Raw genomic sequence first — 17,692 nt, forward strand, 5'->3', positions numbered from 1 at the left:
CAAACCCCAGCGCCACCTCGGGGTAGTCCAACCATCTCTGGGATTGGCTCTCTTTTAGAACCTTTATCCTAGTTTGTAGATTTGATTCTGAGGCCTTTGTTTCACGAGATATCGCCTTACCTCCAGACATGAAGGACGTCCTACGCCTCTTGACCGATGTGGCTTTTGTAGTCGAAATGGACTACTTGGTCTTCTTTGATTTTGAGTCATTGCATACCTGTATCCTACAGTATCAGACCCTAACTACTGTAGAGTCCTTACTTCAAGGAAAAGATCTAGGTACTCTTACTCCAGTCTCCTTCATTATTGAGTGTGCCTGCATGGAAATGATGCAATACTTCTTTCGGTTTGAGGACTGTCTGTACCTTCAGATGTCCAGTACTCCCATGGGGTGTGCATTGGCCCCCAGTCTGGTGAATTTGTACATGCACTCCTTTGAATAAGAACAGGTTCTAGTGCCTGACAAGCCCTACTACCCCCGCATAGTTATGTGGAAGTGTTATATAGATTACATTTTAGTCCTCTTTTGTGGTGAAGCTATCTCCACTACCGCTTTTCACCAATGGTTGAACTCACTGAACCCTTTCCTGAAGTTTATAAGTTAATTCAGTAAAGAGTGGCTCCACTTCCTCGATTTACTGATTTTTCCCTCTGCAGGAACCTTAGAGATGGAAGTGTAGAAGAAACTGATGGCTCAGAATGCCTATTACCATACACAAGCTACCATCCAAAATCATTGAGGGACAAACTTCCTTTTGGGCAATTTTTGCTATGCCCGAGCATCTGTTCCAATGTCCAAAAATATAGGGATCATGCCGAAACACTGTCAGGACATCTGCTGGACAGAACTCATAAGGAGATCAGCTAAGAGAGCATGCAATCACAACTGAGACACCATCCTTGATATAAACCAACCCAAAGAACCTACAGGGAGATTGGTGTGCGTAAATACATTCTGCATTTACTCTAGTTTGATTAAAAAATCAATTGGCAAGAATTGACAAATCTTGAATATAGGACAGAGCTCAATCCAATGTCCACTTTTCGCTTTCAAGCTGAGCAGCAATCTAAGAGATAAGCTAGTGCATACAAGTGCATACAAAGACCTAAAGTGTTCAGTACCACCAGAAGGGAAACACTTTGGGGGTTCCCTCCTGTGAAAGGACATTTTCCTTATGGGTCTTGTGGCATTTGCACACAGATCGCACACTCAACGGAGTTTGATACTGACACAGCAAAACCATGGTAACAAAGACAACACAACAACTGCAATAGCGACAAACTGATTTATCTGATCTGCTTCCCATGTGGTCTCAGGTATGTCAAAATGACAACGTGCAAAGTGAAAATTCTGATCAAGGAGCATATGAGTACCATAAGATGCAGGAAACAGGCAACCAAACTCACAAATTACTTCGATGAAAGGGGTCAGCAAGCAGATGAACTGAGGTTGACAGTCCTTGATAAACCCAACATACCATCATCCTTCAACATTACCTCATTTGTATTCATCAGGGAACAGTGGGTGTACAGACTACAAAGCAATAGAGATGGTCTGAACAATGAGATTCCATGGTCCTCCATCCTTTTATACCAAGGGACCATCACCTGAGTCTATAAACATACAGTCTGCCTGATACTGTGGTGGGGGAGATATATTACTATAAACATCTTAGGTGTATTGATTTCAACCCTATCCTACATTGCCACATTATTCTGATTAGAACTGAAATCTATGCAAAAGGATTCCGCCATCCATCAGGTTTTTCCAGCTATGCCATTCTGCACACTGTTGGGTGGTTGGTATCTGATGACAACCTACACCCTGTACATTTACGTATACATGTTCCAGTCACCTAAATATTCTTCTCATACTTGGTCCTATCTTGGTTCCGCTCCTTATGCCATGTATCTCATTCTAAACACCCTTGTTCTATGACAGCATTGACTGAGACTACCTATCCCAGTATGCACTTCCAAAGGGATGGGAAGACAAGCTGTCCACATACATCTCTAACTTGGGGTTTAGTTAACTTTACTTCTCACACATGCTGCCCTATCAGCCCACAAGGAACATGTCGCACTTGTGTGAAGTCGCCGCAACCGGGACATCTCCTAAGCATATGATTGCGCATCACAATAACTCCTGTATAATAGAGCTGATACTGCAATTCCCAGCAGCCTCACCCCACGTGACTGAAATGTGTGTGGCACATCACATGATTATGTAACTCCGTATACTGCAGATCTGTGTTCACGCCAATTGATACCTGTACATAGGCTCAAGTCACTGCTGTAGATAGCGTCCTCTTCCCTGGTTTGGCGAAGTGGCCAGCCAGATCTCTGTATCTCAGGTATTAGTGCAATCGTGTCTGAACTTAGAGCACACTAGCAGGAGATATTTTAAAAGAATGAGTACCAACCATACTGAGTACACTTAGCAAGACCATGCACTGTTGCATCTCTAACAAGATTGAATGCACCTCACCACTCTGTACATTTGATAGGAGGGAGCACAACCGTATTATTTTAGTGATGAGGTCCAGCAATGCTGCACATTTGCCAAGAGGAATCACAATAGTGTTTTTGTAGTGGAGTGGTCTGTACTTCCCTAACCATGTAATTTTAAGTAGGACTTGAATTAGATGGACTTGTTAAACCGCTACTGCCTGTTCCCATGTTGGGCACACATCTTTTTTCACATGCTTTAGTAGGAGGGTGTTATGATGTCACCTAGCTGAGGCTAATGCCTCTGTTTTCAACATCTCTTTCAATAAAACAACTACACAACACATTTGTGTTTCAATGTATATACCTCTATATGCCTCTATACTCCTCCTTTTAGAAATACCTTAAATAGTTTCTTTCCTCCCCTTTCCCGTTTTCTAAGGAGTCTTTTCTATTTTTTTGTTTTCCTTCCTATGATTGTCGTCCAGGACAGAGAGCAACCTGGACCTCATGCTAGGGTGAGTTGAGGTACAATTCCTGACACTAGCGGTAAGCCTCACTCTGAGTTAATATTGTCGTTTGCAATAATTTGCTCCAGCACTGCAGTAGAATTAAGGGGCGCTGAGCATATAATGGATTGGGGGTGTACGGCGGGGAGATGCCATTCTATTCGACGCTTCTGCACGTCAACGTAAGCATAATTGTGGATCTTCCTTTCTTCTAAATTTTGTTGTGTCCGTAACTTTGTTGGTGTTTTAAGCTCTCCACTAAAGTTCATATAAAAACGTTCTGCACATGTTTCTTGCAGGTGTGATGTCTCACAGAATCCCTGGATGGTTTTGTATATATTTACTTTGTATATCGTTGTCAGAAACCTATGAGTTGGAATGTAGAGTACCGCAGAGCTCTTCTTTGAGCCCCACCTCTTCAACATATATGTTCAACCTCTTTCAGACATCATCTGTGCCCATGCCTTTATGATGGTGTCCTACGCAGATGACAGTCAGATTGTAATTCCTATGTCACCTGACAACAAATCCACCTCTAAGAAACTTAATACATGCCTAGAACGGGTGGCCAGTTGGATGTCTCACGTTGAGTGTGGACAAATCAGAGGTGATGGTGATTGGCAACAAACCGGCGCTCTAGGAACAACTCATATGGCCCCCTTGTCTGGATGAGTCCCCCACACCCTAAACGTGAAGTCAAGAATCTTGGCTTAACTTCACAGGCTAAGAAGGTGGTGGGTACTTGCTTTAGCCTGTTAATATCCCTTAGGAAAACTCTCAAGTGGCTTCCTGCAGAATGCCGGAGGACAGTGGTGCAAGTCATAATCCTTTCACCCCTAGTTTACTGCTCCCTGTAATTGGGCAGACCTGCCTATGTCACAATAAAATTGTAGGTCACCCAAAATGTTGCTGCTGGATCCCTCTTGGATCTGCTTAAAATGGAATCCAAATGCCCGGCTTTCGCGCAACTGCATTAGGTACCTATCAACAAATTAATAGAATTAAGGGATCTATACGTCTCCCACAGGCTAAAATATTTACCTCCACCAAATGTACTGCAGCACCTCATTACACCACATACGGCCCCCAGAGCACTGAGATTGAACAATCGCTCCCTACTTACTGTCACCAGAATCAAGAGGAGGACGTCCCTCATTTGCTTACCTCACTGCCAACTATGGAACTCTCTCCCTGTCCAGCTGATGTCAAATATCCTGTTAAGCTTTCGAAGGCAACTAAAAACCCATCTCTTCAGATAAACCTTCAGCCAACACCCTCTTACACAATCTGTTACTTATCCTCCTGTCAGCGCCGGGAAGCCCAATTTGGGCAGCTAAGTTCTCTACAAAACCGATTAACATAACATAATTAATGCGTTTTTTTGATTTGAGCACATTGAGCAGAAGCACTGAATCTAGGTCCTGAAGAAAGCTGCATTACCTCTGCTGAGGGTTAAAGGCTGAAATATGTTGACCTTCCTTTGACACTCAAGCAGGTTTAATTTTTCCCTGCAGTGCCCTGTTTGTTATCTTGGCCCAGGGATGGACTAATAAAGTAATTTTCGGACCCTGTAGCTAATTTTATTTTTCACTTCTGCACAGCTGCCCTTGCCACCCTTAGCTTATCCTTTGGGCATTTACTATACCTCACTCCCAAAAACATCCCTGAGCTCCTCCCTCTCAGAGAGGGGGTTGTAGCCCGTACCGTGACTAGGCATCACGGTACAAGGAGGCAGCCAATGATGAAGCAGGCCACCTACAGTGGGTCAGGGAAATCGCCCTTTTAAAGGGATTATCCACCACAGCTAGGTCTCCGGCTATGCTAACAGTTTCTATAGACCCAAAGGGTTTCTTTTTGTGGTTATATATCACATAGGGGAGTTAACTCATGCAGGTCTTTAAATCTCCTCTGTCTCTCTTGTGTGATAGACCCTTCGAGTTATTATCAAAATCTCAAAGATACATGATGGTCCTTTGTAGATTATTGTTCAAAGTGGGTGTATTTTGACTTCAACACCAACTCACAACACTGATTCCATAATTAAATATTTGCAAAGAGTTTTTGCCATTGAAGAGGCACCTAGGGAGATAGTGACCGATAATGGGACTCATTTTACGTTCAGTAGCATAAAAAATTTTGTTGCTGATTTTCAAATTTCGCACATTAAAGTGGCCCTTTATTCTCCTTCATCAAGTGGCCTTGTGGAATGCATGAACACATTTCTGAAAGAAGGTGTGCAGACAGCTTTGACAAAGGGGAATCAGGTGGATCCTTTTCTAAAAGAAAAGGTTTAATCCTATTTAGTGACACCTCATAGCACTACAGGTGTGTGCCCTTTTGTTTTATTATACAAGGGGTTTCCCAGGTGTGCAATGTGTCCTGATTGGACATGGGAGTTGAGTAAAACAAAATCTGTCAACTTGGGTGCTGTGCCTCATAGAGCGAAAACTAATCAAACTCACACAAAATAACTTTTTGATAAGAAATATATTATTTAGAACATAGGGTTGAACATTCGTGATTGCGTTTTGGTCAGGGTACACACAAGGGTGAAGAAAGGTGAATCTAAATTTTCAACAGCTGTGAGAGTGGAGAAAGTTTCAAAAGGATTGGTTCTGTTGCATAGCAAATGTTGGTGGAGCAGGAGAGATGTAGTCAAAATTACATCTGATCAAGCTCAGAAAATCCAATCTGCTAGGGATTGTGATGAAACTTCCTTAAATGATTTTTTGGGGCTAAATTCTGAAGTGCATTTGGGCAGTGGAGCTAATACTATGGTCTCTGTACCCTGTGATTCTGATTTTGACTCTACGCCTAGTGACCCTGTCAATTATTTTGATGATGCTGGGACTAGTGCAGATTAGCAGGTGGGTCAAAGGGTTTGTGTCCACTCTCACAGAGTTTTACACAATGTGGGCATGCCCACAAAATTCAAGGATGACTATGTTGCATGAAAATGTTTAATTGATGAGAATTTGGTTTAGGATTTTAAATGTGGATGTCACAGCCCGCGCTACCCTTAGTGTTGGTTAGCGCACTTACTGTTGAACGGTCGATGCGAAAGGCGCGCTGACTGTGAGCTCCACAGATATTACTACTTGCTACTGTAATAGACATACAGTGTAAAACCTACCTGGATGTTGTGTGGAATTCCTATTGCAACAGTCTGCGTTGTGTTTCCCATTCACGCAACGCAGAGCAGGAAGTTTGGCATTGTGTGAAACTTCATAAAATTGCTAGCAATAGGCTAGTTTTACAGCAGCACTGTCAAAACCCAGACGTAAAAAGTTTTTAAGAATATACAATAAAAATGGAGTGGTGGGCTGCACATAAAATTGGTAAATAGCCACTTTTATAATGTATGATATTGAGGTGACTCTAGAGGGCAGCACACTCACATCCTCAAATTACTGTTCTCTGGGAGAAGACGGTGTATGTGGAGAGAGGCAAGCCTGGGAGGTGGACTAAGGTGTGGGGTCCATGGAATTCCTATCGTGGAAATATCTGCGCTCCGCCTCTGCCGCGAGAGGTCGACGTCGCTTTGTCCCCCTAGCCGCGCATTCTACGTAATTGTGTATGCTTTGTCCTCTTCTCCGCTGCCCCCCACTGCCACCTCCTGTCAAGAGTTATTCCAGATAATGTGGATCTTCCCCCGTCCTGTAGAGCGCACGCTGCTATTTCGGACTCTCATTGCCTTGTTTGTGTGTTATTGGTTGTATTTTTGTTTTTGTTTTTTTTCTTCTATTAAAAAATATGAAACCGTCCTTTTTGATCGCCCTTGGACTGTGGCCGCGGCCTGTTATATGTGCTTACGAACTACCGGGACCTTTTGCTTCTGGCTCATTTGAATGTATGGCGCTGCCTTGCTGGCTCCCGAGCTTTCTAGCGGCCGGCCCTTGTGGTTGTAGGCCCTTGTTTGTATCCTTTTTAATGTGTAATAAAGGTTTCTTATAAAAAAAAATAAAAAAAAAATAAAAATACTGTTCTCTAAATGAGCATGTCATTGTTTTGCTAGTGTTATGTCTAGGAAGTACTTAAAAGAAACAGAGGGATTTTATTTATTCAATACAATTCGCTTCTGCTTGTTTTATGACTCTTGGGCAGTGGTTGAAGTGCATTGAAAAAAGTATGGAAACAGTGGCGCTCTGTGCAATGGGGGTGGGGGAGTGAGCGTGGGGGGTGTGGTCAAAGTTGTGACAAAAAAACTAAATATTCTGTAACTTTTTTCAGTCTTTCGCCTTCAGGTAACTACATATAGAACAACGCACAGCTTAAATGGAAATTAAAAGCAAGTGTTGGTAATCAGTGGGAAAAGTACTATTGTACACTATGAAACCTCCATTAGTTAATGCGCTGCACCAGAGACCCACAGAATTTAATCCTGGTTGGAGAATAGTAACTTGTGTACGTTTAGTGCTACAGGTCCTACTGTGATAGAAAGCACTGTGAAATGTCTTTATTTTAAACTTGCATTACACAAAGTAAAAGAAAGGCTGCTATAAAATTTGCAAAAAGGGTTAAGATAAAGTGCTTCCAAAATATAGGGGCAGATTTACAACCCCCTTGCGACAATTTTGTGCCACCGTTGCATCACTTATGTGATGCAGCAGCAGCGTAAACAGTGCAGCCAATCACAACATGACGCATCTAGAGAGATGTGTCCCATTGTAAAGCCCTGCGTCACAATATACCTGCATCAGGTATAATGTATGCAGGGTGGGCGTTCCCACGCAAGAAAGCCTCGTAAAAGTGACAGTGAAATCTACAAGATTTCACTGTGCCACTTTTAGACACCATTGCCTCAAAACCTTACGCCTGCTGGAAGCAGGCATAAAGAGTGACGCAGTACAATAAGTATAGGTCTCAACATGCATTGCTGGAGTTGCGTCGTGCTTGCGACACAACTCGAGCAATGTGTGACTTTTGGGCCAACAGATGCGTCCGAATTTCGGATGCATCTGTCAATCCTTGCGCCAATGCTGCACCGTATTGTATATACGGCGCATCCATGGTGGCACAAGGGTATCGCAGGCAGGTGCAGGGAAACTGACGCATCTCTACAGATGCGTCAGTTTCTTGTAAATGTACCCCATAGATTTTAGTAATACCCAGACCATATGTAGTGCAATTGGAACCCGGAAGCATCAACACCGCGCCAGGAGGCGCCATAAATTGCAGCCTCTCTCCGGGGGAGCGGGGGACGAATAATTGCTGGTAATTGGCCCAGAGGTGCTTGCTGCCACACGAGTGTTGCTGTGCCAGCCGAGGGTCGCCTTGCCTTCCGCCGCCGCACCGCTATCAAACGCGGCCGCAGAGTGGAGGCACTACATCCCCCAGCGTTCCAAGCACGCCGGGACAGGAACCCGGAAGCATCAACACCGCGCCAGGAGGTGCCATAAATTGCAGCCTCTCTCCGGGGGAGCGGGAGATGAATAATTGCTGGTAATTGGCCCAGAGGTGCTTGCTGCCACACGAGTGTTGCTGTGCCAGCCGAGGGTCGCCTTGCCTTCCGCCGCCTTCCGCCATCAAACGCGGCCGCAGAGTGGAGGCACTACATCCCCCAGCGTTCCAAGCACGCCGGGACAGGAACCCGGAAGCATCAACACCGCGCCAGGAGGCGCCATAAATTGCAGCCTCTCTCCCGCGTCGCGGGACGCGCGCGGGACGCGCGCGGGCAGCGCCGGGAGAAGCCCGGGACAAGGGCGGGACCGTCTGTGGCCGTCCGGGGCCGACGAGGGCCGGGCTGGGCCAGCCCCCTAACTGCCACACCAAACTGTGAGTATCGCTATTACCAACTGCGAAATAAACCATTTGTACACTATGATCGCTAGAAGAGGCGCCAAACCGACACCCATTAGAATGGTTGCAGGGACTCTCGATCAATTTATAACGAGAGCGTCATCGGTCCTTGAAAGAGAAATTGCGCTGACGCAGCGTCGTCTGTCCCAAGACCCTATCTTCACGAGGAGATCCTCTCTGGGCCCGATTGCTCATGTATGTTCACCATCCCCTATCCAGCCAAATAGAGCTACTTTGGATCCCCCGCAGACGAAACCGAGAACAATCTAGGTGCCCAGGCTGATGTCTCAAATCGACTAAACCAATCATTATCTGGCCAGGGCACAAACACACTTCCTGCCTCAACGGTAACGAGCCCAAATGAACAGAAGAATTTACGATCTAAGGAAGGTGCAATTCCTAAAAAGAAGAAGGCTGCTACTGCACCTCGGGCCAGAAAACCCAAACAGGCTATACCCAATAGTTCTTTGGTACCCCAGCCCATAGAGCCATGCACCCCTGAGTTCTTAATAGACACCTCTCCTAAGGCTGGCGGAGAACCCGAAATTATATGCCCTCCCTATTTTGACTCTTTGGTGGGGAAATTGAGCCTGGCCTTATCCTCTTTTATTCACCCTGTGGTGCAAAAATTGAATTGCTTAGATCAAAGACTGGGGAAACTGGAGTCTCTGCTTGGGGGAAATATGGACCTTAGAACGGACCTTCTTGCAATCCAAACCCAAGTCGAGGCTTTAGTAACAACAGTCAATGCCCCACAGTTACAACTCAAGCCAACACATAACATTGCAAAGGACCAACTTATCTTGCCCACCACATTGGGACCAACCTTGAGCTCTAATCTAAATGGCCCAAAAAATAACCCTTCTACTGTGGAAAAAGTAAATCCCTCTCAATTTGATAATCCACTCAGTATCGTCATTCCAGGGAAGGAGTCTTCAAACCCCCGTGGAGGGAAATTTACCCATCGTGACCTACCCTGTATCAATTTACCCCCGGACTGCGCCCCATTTGTAGTGATTCTTACGGAGGTCCCTGAGCTAACGAGTCCCAAACAGGAATCTTATGAGGAACTCAAAAATAAGACAATCCATTGGTTGAACACCCACAGACCCTTGCCCAGATTAATCCATAGCAAGATTTTGTTTGTTAGAAGGGTGGGGTGGGTGGGACATAAACCAAAAAATGTGGACGGGGATTGTATAATTATCAATTTTGAGGATTACAGGGCTGTCGATCACATTTGTAGTTGGCAACAGATAAGTCCCAATACAATGATCAAATCTCTGAGGTTAGACTATTTTTATCTAACAGATCATGTTTATCCCCCCCTGATTATGGTAGGAACCTTGTGACGCCACAGCAGGAGGACATTTGGCATTACGTACATAGAAGTAGGGGTGTTCAATGTAGGGGAGAAGCAATTGGAATCCCGTTGAGCAATAGATATAGTTTGCTTGATCAGGTGGACTGACTCCCTGCACCCCCCAGTTCCACACTGATTTACCACCCAGATTCTATTAACACGAAAGGGGCTTTCGAGCCCACTAGGAGGAAGCATATGGAGGTAGCCAAAATTGCTAATAAATCTTTGCACCATATAGCAGCTAGAATGATGTACAATGAAAAGCCTTTAGTTAGCACAGGGGAGTCTGAGGTTGATTTACTTCTTCCCATGTTTGACCACTGTCCCTCGGATATACAAGCCCAGACTGACACTGCGCAGCCAGTTTTACTCTTAGCTGACCCCGGGACACTTGATCATGATGGGTCAACTCGTAAGGTATGCCTAAGGTCCAAGCAGGCACTGCCAACTGGGCCCTTTAAAATCCTATCATGGAACATAGCGGGACTTACATCCAACCTAGACATCCCAGATTGGTGTACCTTTGTGGACTCCCATGGGTTCTGTTTATTCTAGGAAACGTGGGCGGTCGATCCAACGCATAGACTGGGGTTTGTCACTTTTACGGAACCTGCATCTAAAGGCACTAGAGGAAGACCATCAGGGGGATTGTTCACCTGGGTGGGCACCCACTTAGGTTTCACGCTGAAAAAACTAGAGACAAACAGCCCTGATATCTTATGTATTTTGATGACTCATAACAAAACACCAAAAATAGCTTTGATTAACATCTACTCCCGGTCAGTACAATCTGGCAGAACCTCTACAACCTTGGATAACTTAACTGCGCTGCTACACACGCTTGGGGGCAACGTAGTTCTGTTGATTGGAGGGGACTTCAATTGTCATTTTGAACCTTTGCAAGGGGTCCCTCCAATCACATCGGCTGAGGATGAAACTTGGGCAGTCCCGCCATCCAATGCATATCCTGTGAAAAATTGGTCTGCCCTATCCCTCCAGCTGACCTCCCTTACTTACACGTTTTCTCTTAGAGCCTGCAATGGACGCTTCAAGAGTGATATTCCAGCCCAGTATACTTACAATGCTCTGGGGCACACATCTATCATTGATTACTTTCTAGTGAGTTTGGCACTTTGGCCAAAAATCCTAGATTTTAGTGTACCTACCCGTACAGAAAGCGACCATAACCCCCTGATAATTGATTTGGATTATCAGCTAATCAGTGGGGATAGTGCCCCAGTTAACTCCCCAAGTAATAATCTAAGAATAGTGCAAGGTGGGAGAAGAATTCGATGGGCGGCTGTCCTTTTATCTACCGAAACTATGGCAAAACTGTACCATGATGCTATCCCCCTGTTTGAAAGGGCACATTCCACCCTCACCAACTCTTTGAATGTGGAAGTCGAGTCAATGACCGAAATCCACAGTGGAATGGTTGCCTTACTAAAGGACACTTTTTACAAAGAAGGCATTGCCAAACCCAAACAATGTAATGAGAACAATCCGTGGTTTAATAAATCCTGCAGGGATGCAAAAAAAGCGCTATTGCTGGCTCTAAGGCTAGGCAGTAGGCCTAATGTCATCATAGCCAGAAAAGAATATAAAAAACTGATAAAAAACGCTAAATTAGAATGGGAGGTGGATCGTTGGGTGGCCATTACATCCGCACTTGCGGTAAAGGACTCAAGGACTTTCTGGAATCTTGTACATACAGGGATTCCAGAAGGTAGGACCACGATCTCCCCTAATATCTCTGAAGAAGCCACCTACTTTAAAGATCTTTACTCACTTCCTCCTCTTTGTGCAAACCAAGTTCCCCCTAGTCCTCCAGCCCTGAACCTTACATGGCCAGCGCAATCTTTTTCCTTGGAGGAAGTAAAGTTGGCCGTTTCAAGTATTAAGTCTAACAAAGCGCCAGGACTCGACAAGATTCCCAGCGATCTATTTAGAGAAGAACCAGTAGTTTGGGGCCCACACCTTCTGTTTTTATTCAATGCGATTCTGCAGGGCCTACCACTGCCAAGTACCTGGTTAGGGGCTGAGATTATCCCAATACACAAAAAGGGCTCTCCGCTCCAGCCCTCTAACTATAGGCCGATCAGCCTTATTGACGTCACACAAAAAATCTACGCCAGGCTACTGCTTCAACGATTAGAGACCTGGATTAGTGATAATGACATATTGACGCCGTTACAGGCAGGGTTCAGGGCAAAAATATCAACAACTGACCAATTATTCCGGTTGCAAGTGCTCCATTGGAAGCACGTGACTTTGGACGGGGGTAGTCTCTATCTAACATTTGTTGATCTAAAGTCAGCATTTGATATGGTGGATCGGAACCAGCTTTGGTCCATTTTATTATTAATGGGGGCGCCACCTTATCTATGCCAACAATTTAAGAACTTACATGAAGGCACTTATGCGAGAGTTCGCTTCGGTAAACTAGGACAGTTAACTGGTCCGTTCCCGATTGAGAAAGGCGTAAGACAGGGATGCGTCCTTGCCCCGACTTTATTTTCCCTGTTTCTCAACGGGCTAATCGAAGATCTCTTTGCTACAAATGACATTGACTCCCCCAAATTGGGTGGCCGGAGATTCCACGCCTTAATGTTTGCGGACGACACGCTCCTGCTTTCAAAATCCCCAATGGGGATGCAGCACGTGTTAAACCAATTTTCTAGTTTTTGCTCCAAAAGAAACCTGGTGGTCAACGTATACAAGACTAAATATATGGTCTTTAATGCCAATACTGTCAATTGCCCCCATCCAACAATGGACGCCAGACCCCTTGAAAGGGTTCCGACCTTTGAATATCTGGGTCTGACTCTGAATGACAAAATGGGATGGGGCCCACAAATGGCGAAAGCTAACCTAAGGCTAACTCAAGCAGCAGGTGGAATTTTGAAAGTACAGAAGAATTGCACACACAAAATAATAAGTGCCCCCCTTGAAATCTTTAAAGTCCAAGCTAGGGCATCTTCCCTGTATGGGGCGGAACTTTGGGGACACATATCAGTTAGTAACCTATCACTAACTGAAAATAATTTCATAAGACAATTGTTGGATTTACCTGAAAGCACTCCTTTGGTTCCTCTAAGATTAGACCTAAACATTTGCCCAATTTCAGAAATTATTGCCCTCCGGCCCTTACTGTATTGGAAGCGCCTGTGGAGCACTCCTGAGTTGGTGCACTATAAGGAGGAGCTTAAAGTAGTGTTAGCTTCATTAGGCTCTGGCAAGATTCCTTGGTTGGCTTTTGTAAAACAGTCACTCACATCGACTGGGTTTGAGGAACTCTGGTTTAATCCCGAGGTTGCCTGCCCAGCCACATCTAAACAAACTATGATAAGCACTGTTAAAGAAATTAATTTAATTAACCTTTTTAGCTCCACAAAAGGCTCAAGCCTGACCGATATTCTCTTGGACACCACATACTTTTATAGTTTTGAGCCTGTGATTGATATAATCCAACCTACACTAGCAAAGAAACTGTACTTGCAATTTAGATATGGCACTCTGCCCCTTTTCCAAAAAATTGATAGGTGGAAAGGGGGCCCTGTGCGTCCTTGCCCAGGTTGCTCGCAAGAGGATGAAACTTCTGTGCACGTCATCCTCTTTTGTCCAGCTTACTTCTATATTAGAAAGAAATGGATAATTCAGCTATGTAAGAACTTGGGTATAAGGCAATACTTGGCTTTTTTTAGGATCCTGAAAACAGACACAGATGCAGTGATTGTCTCTGCAGTAGCTAAATATTTACATTCCATGTGGATAACCCGAAGGAATATGATAAACAACGCTGTAGCACTTTAACACTAAGTCCATGACTACCAAAAAATTTGAGATTGATATATTGAAATGTATTGCTTGACTCGTTGTATTGTTGAGTTTCTTTTTTTCTATTTTCTTTTTTCTGTATGTGCTTTTATGGTAAATCTAACCGCAATAAAGTTGATTTGACTTGGCAATTGTTTTTTACAACTGCCTTTTAAAAGTTCACAGCTTAGTAAGTAGCTAGCTGACACCTCTCAAACCGAACAAATGCTGTCATCAGGAGTGATCCCACCCATTAAAGCTCATACCAGCTTCCATGCCTTCTTTACATTTGCAGATTGACCAGTTATGCACATTTACATTTACATTTCTTTCAGAGAAGCAGGCACCATGGTGAACAGACTTGTTTACTATCAGCGCCTCCCTCGGTGTCACAGCACAAGAAACTTCCGTCCACTTCAGCTCAACCATCAGCATCAACCACCCCAGGACAGTTGTTTTTCCACACAAAGTAGGGAGGCTGTTTTTCTACCCCCCCCCCCCCCCCCACACACTTTATTTTATTTATTTATTTTATTTTCTGCAGTTTTATATAGCGCGAACTTTACACAAAGGTGTTAGAGCGCTTTACAAAAGAACCAGGTAAGTTACAAAAGGTCCACAAGATAGGCTAAACTCACAAACAAATTACATATATACAGTTACCAGGGTACACAAGACAGATTGAGCGTGCTAACAAGTTACATATATGCAGTTACAAAGCTAACAAGTTGCATATTTATATTGTAAAAAATAAAAGGTGTCAGCGTTAGGTTAAAGCAAGAGTAAAATACATATTTATAAAGTTGACCTCATGCGAGTGCTAGATGGCCGCAAGGGACAAGAAATGGGTTGAATTATTCCAGAAGTGCCTTTGGAGGAGGAGAGTTTTCAGATCAGTTTTGAGAGTCCAGAAGAAGGTGGTGGTGGTTCGGAGGGTTGGAGCAAGTGAGTTCCAGATTCTGGCTGCATTACCAGAGAAGGATTGAGCCATAAATGTTTCCCTTTTGAAGGTAGGAGGTCTGAGCAGTAATTTTGAAGGTCTAGAGCTGCCTGAGATTGTGAGTTTATTAGCCAGATTATTATATAAATATATATATATATAATCCAAACTTTGACCACAGCTCTCGGGCAGTATTTACTAAAAGGAAAACAGAGAAATCCACGCATCACAGAATTTACAATCAATGATGCTGTCACCGAGTAACGAGATCCCTGCCCTTTGATAGAAAGAAAAGATAAGAAGGTCTGCGGCTGGGCTCACCTCTCCCTCGGGGGTCCTGGAATGTGGTCAAACCTCATGTGCGAGTATTTCACAAAACAGCAGAAAACCAGGAAGACGAGGACTGCACCGATCAGCACAGAGAGTAACAGCCCGGAAATAAAGCTCCATGCGTCCATGTTATCAACCCGGCTGGTGCTTCTATTTGGTGAGGGACAAAAAGATCCAGGATGGGCGATCGCTTTCTGAAAGGAAAACAGGCCACACGAACGGGCGGAGGCGGTAGAAATGGATGGGTGGAGGGGAGAGGGTGTGGCTAAGCGCCAGAGCGGCCCACCTTGAGGCTGGGAAACCAGTTTCAAGTGTTGGCGGAAGCTCAAGCATCCTGTGATCCTGGGCAATCACTTGATCTTCCGGTGCCTGAAAAATGAATCTGTCAGTCTGTAATGCAGCCTGTGCTCATGTAAAGCGCTTTGATACCTGCGGGTCCAGTTCGCTCTGTATAAAATTAAGCATCTGCAGTGCAATAGGTCTCGCATTTGTGAAAGCGAGAGCTCTTGGCGTTGAAAACGAGGATGTTTTTACTTTTGTTTTTTTATATGCAGTGGAGTGATGATATTTGCATAGCGCTGTAGCCATTTATTTTACCTTGCGGCGCTGGAGAACCACAACATTTATTTATTTATTTATTTTATCAATTTGTAGGGCGCAACAGCTACCCAAAAAGGGTTTCCCAGCACCTTGTCACAGCTAGAAATTGAGGGCAGAAAAAAGAGGGAGGTGGCTGTTGAGTGAATTATTTTTCAAACAGCCAGGTCTTGACAAGCTGGGAAATAGGTTATGAGACATGGGAGACAAGAGTAATATGCAGGCTGGAAAAATAAGCAACAACATCCTGGAAATAGTAAAGACTCATTGGGAATGGAAGATGAAGTAAAGCATGTGAAATGTAAGCAGAAATAATATAGTTACGTTTACGTTTTTAAAATCATTATTGAGAAATCATTGAGAGTTTTTGCCTCAAACGTTAAGAATATGACTACTGGGCTGGAAGGGGCGTGTTTCAATGCCCATTTCTGATATCCTTACAAAACGTAAACGATGTGGTTTCAGAAGAGACTAGGCAGGGTTTTTCAACGTGGCAGTGTTGAGCCCATATATAACAAACAACACTTTGAGTCTAACAATTAACAGCAAGCAAGCGCCCTCCGAAAACAGCCCGACATTTGAACTCGGTCCTTGAATGCACTGCAATGTGACAAGAAAGCCACCTACCCTGGATTGCAGTGCGCGCTGCCATGACAGCAGTTGGGTGACATTCCATTGCCCGCAGGCGTGCAGTAACCGTTTTTAGAAGTGGAGCAAACATTTTTGGCAGGCAGAAATTATAAATGTGGCACAACTTGTGACCAAGAAAAATAAGTCATTTTTTATATGGACTCGTGATTTGGCTATTGTTGGAGTCCACTTCTCATGTAAACTCTTGAGAGGGAATTTTAACAGAACGTTTGACGTTTCAAAACCCCTCTGTCGTCTCACTTTAATTGTATAAATATGGGGAAAGCAGTGAAATAACTTCAGCACGAAGGGGCCAGCTCAGCAGGAGGTGTTTGCACATTTTAATGCAAATGTTAACCTTGAAAGTTTTTCCTGTTACCTAAAATGGCGTTCTCCCTGCCGGTAAAGGCCGAGCAGAGCAACATCCCAATGTCTTACAAATGTGATTTAAATCCCCTCCAGCTCCGAGAGGCCTTTGTTTTAATTGTTAGAACATTCTGCCCTCTAGTAGCAGAATGTTCTAATAGCCTTATAGCCCTTCGTAGCAGGGCTATATCGGCTATTAAAGTCCCGCTACCATGTTAAAGTCCCTCGGCTCGGGCCTTTAACGCGGTAGCGGGCCTTTAATATCCGGTATAGCCCGCTACGGCGGCTATAAGGCTATAGTGTATTTCCTCATGTGGCCCAATTTAAACTTACGCATGTTTAAAATTTGAATATAATGTTATTTTGAAACAACAGTCACTCCTTTAGATTTAGTGCTGCTTACAGGTTATGAATGTATGACTTGGCAGAATGGATTGCGCTTTTATGGCATATTTCAGGTGGTGGTAATAGGAGGAGGTTGTAAATCAGGTGATGGGGGGTCCAGATCCCCATCTTGCTATCAAAGGGGTACTCTAGCTCGCTGGTACACCCGTACAAATAGTAAAGTTGGGGTTTGGGAATGGCAGTGGAGGGGGAATATGTGTTCTGCCTTTGCTTGTTAAGCATTTGGCAGTGGTTTGTCATCTGATAGCTGATTGTAACAAAACAAAATTTTACATAGATTTGAGAGATTTAGTAAGATAGCAGTGGAGGGGAAGCTCCTTGACGAGGCCACACATTGCTCCTACACGTGGGCCCCTGTGTCACAGATATCATGTAGCCAAAACCAAATTCAGTGCTTCTACACCAAGGCCATGTGCAGCAATATCCCAATGCTGCCTCTGTAAGATGTAAATATTCACTTGATGTGCATGATCCTGTATCATCTCCCAG

The 17,692-nt window shown here is 44.3% G+C and overlaps 1 protein-coding gene across 1 annotated transcript in view; it reads right to left on the reverse strand.

The window, feature by feature from the left end:
• The window catches only part of LOC146799011 (cholesterol 24-hydroxylase-like), a 475,198-nt gene extending 459,677 nt beyond the window's left edge, over positions 1-15,521 (reverse strand). Inside the window, exon 1 of the mRNA XM_085626406.1 lies at positions 15,197-15,521. Coding sequence (XP_085482532.1) covers positions 15,197-15,333 — 137 coding nt within the window. The 5' untranslated portion in view covers positions 15,334-15,521. The remainder of the gene's footprint in view (positions 1-15,196) is intronic.
• Positions 15,522-17,692: the final 2,171 nt, after the last annotated feature.

The sequence above is a fragment of the Triturus cristatus genome, chromosome 9 (genome assembly GCF_964204655.1).
Source record: "Triturus cristatus chromosome 9, aTriCri1.1, whole genome shotgun sequence".
Classification (NCBI taxonomy): domain Eukaryota; kingdom Metazoa; phylum Chordata; class Amphibia; order Caudata; family Salamandridae; genus Triturus; species Triturus cristatus.